The sequence below is a fragment of the Astatotilapia calliptera genome, chromosome 13 (assembly GCF_964374335.1).
Source record: "Astatotilapia calliptera chromosome 13, fAstCal68.1, whole genome shotgun sequence".
NCBI classification, from domain to species: domain Eukaryota; kingdom Metazoa; phylum Chordata; class Actinopteri; order Cichliformes; family Cichlidae; genus Astatotilapia; species Astatotilapia calliptera.
Window position 1 is genome coordinate 2,173,182 of NC_137434.1, and position 12,214 is coordinate 2,185,395.

Consider the following 12,214-nt stretch of genomic DNA (forward strand, 5'->3'; position numbering starts at 1 on the left):
GCCCATAGGTGTGAATGGTTGTCTGTCTCTGTGTGTTGGCCCTGCGACAGACTGGCGACCTGTCCAGGGTGGACCCCGCCTTTTGCCCTGTAACAGCTGGGATAGGCCCCAGCGCTTCCCGTGACCCTGAAAAAGATCAGTTGAAGCGAATGGATGGATGGTAAAGACTCTGTATATACAGAGAAAACCCCAACAATTAGACAAAATGCCTATAAGCAAGCACTTGATGCTGGAAAGGAAACACTCTTTTAACAGCAAGAAATCTACAGCAGAATGTGCTTCATGGGGTTTAATGGGGGCTATAGTTGCACATGCATTCATTTCCTTACAGCTACTGTTCACAGGGAGGAGATTTTCTTTTCCATTTTTGGATAGAACTTGAAATGAACTTCCTAGAAACTTTTTGCCTGTTATTCTTGTTTTCTCTCAACACAGAAATTAGTACTATTGCACCTAATTTCACACCCTGACACTTCAACACGAATCTTAATCCCTTTTAAAAGCAAGAAATCTGCGACAGAACCAGGCTTAATCAATTTCAAGTCAGTTTTTATCTAGAAAGCCCCAAACATTCACCTCAAGGCTCTTATTATTGTAAGGTAAAGGCCCTACATGCAAAGTGGTACCGGTACATTAACGGGTGCAGCAACACAAATCAGTAAATCATATCTTCCATGATAGCCACCGCCCAGTTTATTGCAAAGTAACTGATGGAGGATTCAGGGTCACCTCATCCAACCCTAACTATTTAACAAAAGGAGCATTTTAAGCCTACCGTAATCTTAAAAGTAGAGAAGGTGTCTGTCTCCTGAATCCAAACTGCTTCCACAGAAAAGGGGTACCATTCTCCTTTTATATACTCATAAGTAAGCCTGCAGTCTCAGAGCAAAGTGCTCTAATGGGTTGATACGGTATTATAAAAGTGTTTAAGATAAGATGGGACCTGACCATGACAGCTATTGAAACCTGTAATCTCCTCATGTTTGTATATGTCCAGCTGATGGCTTTTGTCCTTACCACCTTTGCTTGTTGTAAAGTCAACATGTGATGCCTAATGTCGGTACTAATTTTGACTTTGGCTCCTGGCTAGCCATAAGATTTACACCCAGTCATACCAAGAAGGCGGCTTAAACCTAGATGTTGCAACAGACTTAGAATGACTTAAAAAGTCATGATTGGCTTAGTTTATGATCAGACCGAAACTCTATTGGTGCAATTGGCCTCTGATTACTCATCTGTGTTCCAATAGTAAGCTGACGTATTACATGCAGAAGTTTCCTTCCTTGTGTTATTTGTTTTTCATTTATTTATTTTTTGACTGTATTATTTATTTATTGTACTAATAACTGTACTAACTGTGGCAAACTGGCATAATTATGAGCAGACTAGTAACTCTATTTATTTAAAGACTTCTGTACAAATCACAAATTCAAGTTTAAAAATAAAAACTGAAAACCACATTTCCCATAAGCCCATTATTTTCCATCCAGCCTCTCAGTCATTGGGGTTTTAATGGTCTTGAGCAACGTTGCTGGTTGGATTAACAGTGATTAAGGTTGTAGCAACACATTTAAATCAGTAAATCAGATCTTCCATGATGATGTTTAAACTTGTTTTTTTCCCCATCAGATTCTGCAGATCTTGGTGAAAGCAGTTGTTGAGAACTTGACAGACAGCCAGGGTGAGCAGGCAGGAGCCCTCCAGTCCAAACTGAAGGAGCTCCTAGGTCGGGTCAGTTCTCGCCACAGCAGTGACGCTGAGATATGGCGACAGTATGCCTTGCTGTATGGTGACGGCCACAGCTCCAACCCAGAAAACGACGACAAGGTCAGTAACATGCACTCGCATGTCTTTGTTTGTTTGTTTTTGTTGTTTTTTTTTATTCTAACAAGTCTTGGATCTGCCAGTTTCTACTTTACAACTATACAAAGGGTCAGACCAGCTCTTCATTCAAAGCATGTGATTCCAAACGGTTTGTTTCCTAACAGGTAATGCAGAAATCTGCAGGAAACAACTTCACATACAAGTTCATTTTCATCTGCCTCTTGTTTATATAAAAAACCAAAGTAAAGGCACCTAAACATTAATAAAAACTAAATGCACTTAAATCAGTGGTGTGCGGTGACTTTTACAGAAAGATAATCCTCAACACAAACATTTGTCATCATCTTAGATAAATTTGATCAAATTAAAGCATACCATTTGTTTTTCTTTCTATTAATGTACTGTCTTTAGCTTACATTATAAAACACCTTGAGGCAACTGTTGTTGTGATTTGGTGCTATATAAATTAGAGATGGCACAATACCACTTTTTTATGTCCGATACCGATATCATAAATTTGGATATCGGCCGATACCGATATGAATCCAATATAGTGTGTTTTAATCAATAAAACTGTTTTTTTAATATCTTGCTGCTTTTTGTATAAGTTTATACTCAAATTTAAATAAACAACAACACTAAAGCTATTCTGTTATACCTGTATGCAAAGCATACACTGCACCCAAAATATTTCATAGTTCAGCAATACTGATCAATCTAATAAAGTTAAACCTGCTCCATCCTCCCTATTCTGGTATTTTAAAGAGTAAGCAACCTAACCAATAGGGCTCTAAAACTCCCAGCAAAAAAATAAAAAAATAGGGAACCACCCCCCACGCTCCACCTCATGATGCTTAATCGACGTAATCAACTTTAATTTGATGCAGTGTGAAAAAAATGCACAGAAATCAATTATTTTTCAGGAATAATTAAATAGATTCAACATCTTTCTTCAACAGAATTGCAGACTGCACAGATGGTACCTTCCCAAAGGAAAATTACTATAGCTTACTAGGGTATATTAGACTTAACAGTTACTATATACAGTAATGGACTTCTATACATTTTACATCAGATTAAAACTTTGGGTGTAAGATTCGGATAATTATTTATTAAAAGCTCGACATTTTAAATGAGAATAAGAAAGAAAAGTATGTCTTTGTGCCCCTTTTCCCTGTTCATGCCCTATCGGCCCCCTGGCTAAACTTTGCTAGATCCGCCCCTGCACAGTTACCAGCCGTCAGCTGTAGAAAAGGATCCTGGTGTAGAAAGTGATATTAAATCAATTCTAACAACAGATTATCAAGCTTAAACGTGCTGCTGTTGTTCAGCCGCTGGTTTCCTCTTTCTGGTGCAAAGTGGGCGATAAACAAAGAAGAGAGACGGACTCGCGACAGAAAAGCCGATCAGCTGATCATTAATCAGTTTCACATGGAAGTAGCAGCAGGAGAGGGAGGGAGAAGAGGCAGTCACTCCATGTATCGGTTGTTAAGCTTAACGTGGAAATGCTTTACAAACATTCAGAGATGAACTTACACATTTGCTTTATTCCTCTCTGTGAGATAACTTCCTCTGAGATGAAATGCTGGTTTGGTAGCGAGGCTACAAATACACACAGCCGCTCTATCATGTGAGCACACTGCTCCGACGTGCTACGGTTATGAGCCGAGTTACACCATGTCGCAAGTTTTTTGATGTGCTTTTTTGATATTTAATGGATCGGATTACATTTTTTATTTCTCTCCGATATCCGATCCAGTAATTTACGTCAGTATCGGACCGATACGTAATATCGGAGCGGTCCACCTCTAATATAAATACATTGTATTGAATTACATTTGTGCCTTTCAGCACTCTGCTTAGACATCTTCAGCTTTCTGCACTCCTTCCTGACTAAAGAATTGTAAATTCTTATTCTTTAAATCATATGTCAATCGTTTAATCTTTTAAGGACCACACATCTCTGGGGGGGGGGGGGGGGGGGGGGAAGGTTGTTGCTGAGCTCAGAAACAGGCTAAATCTTGATTTTGAAATGTACATTAATCAAAAAAATCAGCTAAATTAAAAGGCTTGAGCATTGTGTGGCGTGTATGTGCAAATCATTAGAAAAAAGCTACTGCTCTCTGTTTGTCCAGTTCCAGTCATTAACAAAGTGAGACGAACACACCCATAAATGGAGACTGCCACAGTATATATATCAGTATGAAACAAGCGCAGCTTTCAGCAACAATAGCCTGTTGTCCTTTACATTCATGCCACAAGATCGGAGTAATATAAAGGATAGATGCAGACTGGTGTGGAGCTTTTTTTTTTCTTCAATTTTTATTTATACTTAAATTTATTTTGTTTTACAAAATGAAATAATACAAAGTTCCTTGTACTAACAGAATGCCACTGACTGATGTAATATACCGCATAAAACACATTTGAACATTAAAATAACATTTACAAACCTCATATGGTGGAAAAATGTTACCATGATGGCCTCACAAGTCAAATCTGTAGTGTAATCCCTGTTGTTTAACTTTGCTGCTTGAATCATGTATTTAGTTGAGCCACACAAAGTGGCAATAGATGGCTTTGAAAACACCCGTTTGTAGGTTTGGATGCCTAATGATCCATCTGTTAACAGAAGGTCTCGTATAAATCCTCTATCCGGTTGTTCAGTCTGACGTCACTAGCCGTGTCTGGGTCTAAACTCCGCTGCAGGTCCATATATCAAACGATCACTATGGCATTACTGAGAGTTGAAAAACTGTCTAAAGTCTTTCATCTTTAATAAAATGATCAGCGTTCTGCTCTACCAGGTGTAACAATTGAGTTTAACATCCAGGCATCCATGAAAACGGGATTTATGACATTTAACGGAGTTAGAAGTTAGCAGGGAGTTAGCTCGCTAGCTTCTATATAAATACAATATAGCATGTCCTGACTGCGGGGTTTTGGAAACAAATTAAAACGTACAGCTCTGTTATCACTTCCAGCATAAATGAAGACAGAAAGCTAAACAGCAGTGATGTTTGTAGGGTTACTGAAGTTTGGCTAGCTGGTATATGATGATGTGCTACATGACCGCTAGCGACACAGCTATGTTAGCATAATATAAACAAGCTAACTTTTTTCCACTCGATAAAAGTTAACGTGAGTGTTCTCGGTGGTCAGGAACAAATGTAATCGCATGGCAGGATGCTGTAAAAGGACCAAACTTCAGCCAGGAGAACAACTGAGATAATCCATCCACAATACGAGGTTAGTCATTCATATACTGCTGCATGGGCTGGGCTGTAGTTACATCCTAAGGTTTTAAAAACTGAGCTTAAATAAATGATTAGCGGTAATAAAAGCCGAGGGAGGTCAACAGTGATCACTGACTGTTTTAGGAGCTTTTTGAGATCAAATAGAAGAAAATACATAACATTAAACATGTTAACAACACAAAAGCCATATTAAACGCAGACTACTTTAGGCCCGGAAGTAGGATTCGTCGCGTCATCACTGAACAACCGGATTCCTTGAGCACTCGAGTGAATCACCATCAATTATTCACTACTTTTGGTTTCCAACAGTCTCCTTGTTTGGAAATTTAAAACAAGTCAAGGGTAAAAGTGGGGGCTGCATTTGACTACCAGAATGGTACTGCAGCTTCTGTGTTTTGTTTTGTTTTGTTTTTCTAGGCACTGCAGTTCCTGTCCAAGGCCCATCGCTGTGAGGTTCAGGGAGGCGGTTGGGAGAAAGAACCTGCTCTCTTCAAGGAGGTGATCAAACAAGCTGTCCACATGGGAGAAGGTTAGCTCACCACCCAGCTCTGTATGCCCTCACAGCCATTTCTCAGAGGAACAGAGAAGATGAAAGGATGGCAATGAGATGGAAAAGCGATATCTGATTACAGTTTAGATGATAATCTCCTCAAACCTTTGATGTTTTCATTACAGTAAGACAGATTCATAGAGTTAAACACTGGAGAGGCAATCAGAAGTGACTTTGAAAAAATAATAATAATGCTGTGAGGTATTAAATGTGTTTGCATTCTCCATCAGTTTATCCTTCCTCCCTCAACTAATGTTAGCCATGTTCCTGGGTGTGATGTTTGGGTTCTTTAAAACACAATTCAAATCCCTTCACTTTTAAATACTTTAGATACTTTTAAATACTTGTGTGTTAGATTTGATTGTCAGTGAATAAGACTGGATTTTTGTACATGTCTACATTAGTTTAGTTAATATTTGTATTCAGTATAATAATAGTAACGATCAATGCCTCATGCTACATATAGTCTGTGGGTTTTTTTGTATGCTGTCTGTGATGCAGCATTATAGAGGTACTTCTGATCATCTGATTCTACCAGGATCACAGTACCATCTGCTCATCTGCAAGCTCTCTTCAAACCAATGTTCAAACCAAAATTCTCCCATATCACCCCTGTGTTAAAATCCTTGCACTGGCTTCCGGTTGAGTATAGATATCAGTTTAAAATCCTCACTTTTACATTCATGTCCCTACAAGGTGAGGCCCCCACTTATATCACTGAGCTTCTCCAACCCTACTCTCCAAACCAGATCCTTAGATCCACTGATTCGTTTGAAAACAAAGGGGGATCCCGCTTTTCAAACCTTGGCTCGAATATTATGGAACAGTTTACCTCCCCCCTACGCACCATCAACTCTGTAGCTACTTTTAAAAAACAACTCAAAACACATCTGTTTAGACAGGCATTTAGGTAATATTCATGTGTAGTGTACTGTTTTAGTGGATATGCTATTATACCCTCTTTATAGTGTTTTATTTTTCGTTTGGTTTACTTTTATTCCCTTGTGAAGCACTTTGAAATAACTTCCTGTTTTAAAAAGTGCTGTATAAATAAATTTTACTTACAATGTTTTATTATCTGAAAGAGGAACCATTACATCCTCTAAGATAAAAACAGCAAATGAATTATTCCAAATACCAAAAGGGTAAATTATACATGCAGTGCATCTGGAAAGTATCCACAACACTTGTTCCACATTTTGTCACGTTACACCCTTATTTCAAAATGGAAATACGTTCAGTTTTAATTCACGTACACAATATTGCGGGATTGGTGACTTTTTACTTAGAGTGCTTTTAGTTTTTGGGGTGCTGTGCAGCCTGATATAGGGAGAGCCTGATCAGACCCAGCTGCCCTGCTAGGCTTCCTGGCACTGCCCCACCCGGCCACAACGAGTGAACTCTTTGGCCTAAATGCAAAGTGTCCTCTCTCAAGGAAATTGGGCTCATCATCTGGCCAATACCATCGCTGGCACACATCCACATGCTGTGAGGATGTGAGATCAAGGGAAAAATGAATGCAGTCATGTACAGAGAGCCTTGATGATAACCTGCTCCAGAGTGCTCACTAGGCCGGACTTGACCGAAGGTTTATATGCCAAGAGCACACAGCCAAGATAACAGTGGAGTGGCTTCAGGACCAGAGCCCCGACCCAAGTGATCATATCTGGAGCGATCTGAAAATGGCTGTGCAATGACGCTCTGCATCTAACCTGATGCAGCTCGAGAGGTTCTGCAAAGAAGAATGGAAGAACCTGTTCAAAAATAGTTAGACTTGAGGCTTTAACATGCAACATTTGGAGTTAGGCTGTATAGCTTCTGCTTAAACACAAAAACATCTGGTTGATAAAACTCTTGATCACCTCCCTTACTTGACAAAACGACAAACAAGTAAAGTGCTGAGAATACTTTTGTGATGTATTGGGTAAGCGTTCAGGGTCACCTGATCTATTCCTGCCAATAACCTTTAAAAAAATGTAAGCGCCCAGTTTGTCTCCCAAATACAAACTGGGCGCTGGTTCCACAGAGAAACTTGAAGCCTCTACCTCCCATTCTACTGTTAACCCTAAAACACTAATGTCAGGTGATTTTCACCCACGTAAAACTGATAGTGTTACAAAACTCCACATTAATATAGTTTTTTGCTCTCACAAGTAAACAGAGAGTAAAGTGTTGTATTGAGGTGATGTGGTAGTATGAGTTCTAAGTAAGATGGGGCCTGTTACTTCGTGTAGTATTGGCAGTTGGGCATGGAGGAGCAGATCTTTGTCATGAGCTTCTCTTTTAGGTGGAGAAGCATTCAGTGCGTTCGATGCATTACCTGTCCTTTGGGATTGGTACCTAATCTCACAGTTGGACATGCTGGTATCTCCCCCTGACCTGATTTAAAATCTGTGAAATTAAAAAAAAACACTCAATGATGTAAAAAATTTAAATTTCAAGGAAAAACCCCTGAAATTGGCTAGCATAAATTCTTATAGTGTCCACTAATGGAAAAGGGGTGGAACAATTACTGTTAAATGAAAGCGTCCAAACTGAACCACTGAACAACAGCAGCTTTAATCAGGGAGGTGATCAAGAGTTTTATCAACCAGACGCTTTTATGTTTAAGCGGAAGCTATACAGCCTAAGTCCAAGTACACATTGTTTAATAGTGTTTGAGTACAGAAAATGGCTTCTGGGACACTTACAAATTACAAAACATTTTGGGAAAGCTACAAACATCAGCCACACTTGAATCTAGGATTCCATCCATCTATCTTCTTCCACTATCCGTGGCCAGGTCGCAGGGGCAGCAACCTAAGCAGAGTGGTTCTGCTCTGAGCCCCTAATTCCTCACCCTATCACTAAGGGAGAGGCCAGACACCCTTCGGACAAAGCCCATTTCCACCGCTTGTATCCACGATCACGTTCTTTCAGTCACGGCTCGTGGGCATATGTGATGGTAGGGATGTCGATCGACTAGTAAATTGAGATCTTCGCTTTTACACTAAGCGCTCTCTTCCCCAAACTGGACCAGTACAACATCCGCATCACTGCAGCCGCAGCACCAATTCGTCTGTTCCCGTCACTCGTCAACAAGACCCCAAGATATTTAAATTGCTCCACTTGGGGCAGGAACTCGTCTCTGACCCGGGGTGGGGAATCCATCGTTTTCCAGCTGAGGACCATGGCCTCAGATTTGGGGAATCCTAGCAGTGGGAATGAGAATCAGCACCTCCAAAGTACTAAAAGGTTAGGAGTTGATTATATACACACTCTATGAAATACTCAAATAGAGGTAAACATTCGCCAAAAAATGAGCTGGACACTGTCATACAGTAGAAATGCCCAATCAATCTGAAATGGAGAATAACTCGAGTGTTACCATCTGTAGGATTAGATTTTGATTTTGTTTAAAGACAGAAGAATAAATGGAGAGGGCTTAGAGAAAAGATAGCAAAATAGTACTTCCTAGTGAGTTTAGAAAATGTGTTGCTGTTACTCGACTACAGGTCTTGGTTGAACTCTTTCTAATCCCTTTAATCTCCTCCTAATCCCCTCCATGTTGGGGGCATACTTGTGGGTTGCAAAATGGTCCAAACACCCTCCAGTGATACAGCTCACACAAGCAATGAAATGCAACACTTTTGAGGGTTTTGGAAGACACCTTTAGGATTCCTATATTTGATATTTGCGCTTGTGCACGGTTGTCCCAAAGAATTAACTACCATGGTAATAAATCTGATTTCTGACTTTCTAAATGCTGCTTCTGCAGATGCAGAAGCTTTTCCCTGCATTCTCTAAGTCTCTCTTTCTCTGCATCACAGTGGCACTCAGTTGCAGTGTGAAGAAGAGTAATCCAGCAGAAGCTCTTCAGATACTCTCCTCTACACGCCTCAGTCTCAGGAGTCTGGCCACCAAAGCCAAGGTAACATTAAGAGACCCCCACTTAGCACGAAGCAGATATCTGCCTCACTTTATAGACAGTTTTCCTGATCAGGAACTAGGAGGAGGATTGAGTTTAGCCTGTCCTACTGTGTGTGTTCTTACTGTAGCAATTGCTCCTATAGGACCTCTTTCAGTGATGTTTTCGGGTTGTTCCTACTGCTTGTCAAGTACTTCTGACCTGCCCTGAAAAATTAAACACTAAACCTTGTTTGCACCTATTTTGCATTTCCCTTTGTTTACGGACATTTAATGTATGTTGTATACCAACGCTGATATTAAAAGATAAGTACATTTTCATACCATCCATATAAGTAAAAGCTTAGGTTTAGGAGTGCTATGATCACTGATTCATTTTCTTTCTGTTCTTGGCTCTCCATGATATTAGTAAGAATGGGCATCCTTATATGGTCATTCTAGGTGTACAGCTTTGGCTATGAGCAAGAAAGCCACACCTTCCTGCCTCACTTCACCATGGGCAGCCAATCAGAAGAAAAGTTGGCTTGAAGAAATGCAGACCTTAAAGGGGGCAAGACTAAATTACTTTCATCAGACACAGGGTGAAGTCAATGGTTGCATCAAGGCCTAGTATAAGATAAATAAGGATTATTTTAAACTGCAAAATAACAATAAGGTATCTGGAACCTCTTTAGCTCGTGGTCTTCACTCAGTAAGTGATGACGGCAGCACATGCTCATGCAGATGTTGTCAGCATGCAGCCTGACACAAAGTCTTTACCAGGTTGTGACACCATTCAAAGCATCTGTTCTGCCTGAACAAACTCCTCCAGCAGGCGATCAAGACAAATGTCAGACGTGAAGATTTAGACACAGGCGTTTGGGTTGTTAAGTCGTTCTTCTCAGTGGTATAAGTTAACATTAATGACTTTATACTTGACTCTTCCATTGTATATCGTCTTCCAGCAAATCCACACAGACGTGGCCACAGGGAGGATCCATGCTGAGCTGCAGGACGGCGTTACTGCTGTGGAGCAAGTCATCACCGAGCTGCAAGATCTGAGTGGGAAGCTGCGTAACCAGTCACAGTGACCATCCATCTCTAATATGCCCCTTTTGTGGCAAAAGAGACAACCTTTGGTTCTCAGGGGTCCTCAGTAAGACTGAGTAATAAAGACCCAAACCAGCTCTACACCTGCATTTATCATCACAGTGTATTACTGAACCTGTTAAATAAAGCAAGCCAAAGGACTGAATTTGTAATCCTATTTTCATACCTTTATGTCCACTTTGAAATGTAAACACTCACTGGGTGGCATCTTAAAATACAGTGTTAAAAATTTGAATGCTTGCTTTGATTTTTTTGTTGTTGTAAATGAAGTGATAAAATCACCTTTATCTGTGATAAACAAAGTGATCAGTTGACAGATTTTGAAGCTGCATCCATACAGAATAGGCTCTCGGGACAGGATGCAGCTTTAGGTCATCTGTATCTGTAAATATTTAGATCCCTCTCTCATCCACTGAAGAGACACATGTAAATGTAGTAAAAGAAATAGACCTAGATTGTAAAAATGTGATTGATACAGTAGGTTACTGTACCCATTGTGGTAATTTCTGCAGAACAGAACATGGAAGAAAAATCGAGCCTCTATTCCAACTTCTTTGTCGGACATATTTCAAAATGCATACTCTAAAAATATTAAATCTAGGCTCTTTCGTTTTTTTTATACCTATTTAGTTCAGTTTCATTGTACTTATACCCACTATCAGCAAGCACTGGGAAACACGACAGTGGGAAAGAAAAACTCCCTTTTAACAGGAAGAAACCTCCAGCAGAACCAGCCTCAGGGAGGGATGGCCGTCCACCACGACCAGTTTGGGTGAGGGGAGGAAGACAGGGAAGAGAGCCAGAGATTAATAACAAGTGACGATTCAGTGCAGAGAGGTCTATTAACACACAGTGAGTGAGAAAGGTGACTGATTCCCCAGCAGGCTACACCTATTGCAGCATAAATAAGGAAGGATTCAGGGTCTCCTGATCCAGCCCTACCTCATCTGAAGTAAATCCACAGTTCGAGAGGGAAGTGCACTAATGGGGTGATATGATACTATAAGGTCATTAAGATAAGATGGGGGCTGGTTATTCAAGACCTTGTATGTGAGGAGCAGGATTTTGAATAAATGAAGGGAAGCCAATATAGCTCTATTTGTGCTAAAATAATTTTATAGTCAACTAGGAAATGGCACTGATCTTAACCAGCCTGGAATAAACAAACGGATGTATTGGTGTTTGTCTTGTCTTCCCCTTTCAGCCAATAACACATGTATGTATCCAAATAGTTGCTAAGACTAGATTTGTATGAGGTAGTTGTGTGCTATTTTATAAACTGCCACTAGCTTAACAACTTGCATACATAAACTTTACATGCTAGTTGGTAAATGGAAAATAGACTGGTTATATAGCGCTTTTCTACTCGAGCACTCAAAGCGCTTTATACAATAGTAACTAACAGATTAGTAAAGTACTATAAATGTACACATCAAAGCTGAAGTCAAATTATTTTCTATAGATTTACATTAAAGAAATGATCCAAAAGACACAACAGTAGCACAACAGTACAGTGACTCATATTAAGAAAGGCGAGGCTGCTATTAAGGTGCTTATGTCAGCAACAAAGTGATAGATACATAAATGG

General features: G+C 40.0%; 1 protein-coding gene across 3 annotated transcripts in view; it reads left to right on the forward strand.

Annotated features, from left to right (window-relative positions):
* The window catches only part of ttc27 (tetratricopeptide repeat domain 27), an 80,942-nt gene extending 70,081 nt beyond the window's left edge, over window positions 1–10,861 (forward strand). For 2 of the 3 annotated variants that reach the window (XM_026190483.2, XM_080287812.1), the window contains 4 exons: window positions 1,630–1,827; window positions 5,499–5,610; window positions 9,441–9,541; window positions 10,482–10,861. In XM_026190483.2, the coding sequence (XP_026046268.1) occupies window positions 1,630–1,827; window positions 5,499–5,610; window positions 9,441–9,541; window positions 10,482–10,607 (537 nt within the window). In that variant the 3' untranslated portion in view covers window positions 10,608–10,861. Of the gene's footprint in view, window positions 1–1,629; window positions 1,828–5,498; window positions 5,611–9,440; window positions 9,542–9,978; window positions 10,188–10,481 lie in introns of those variants that run through there. The other variant, XM_080287811.1, reaches the window with a different exon arrangement.
* Window positions 10,862–12,214: the final 1,353 nt, after the last annotated feature.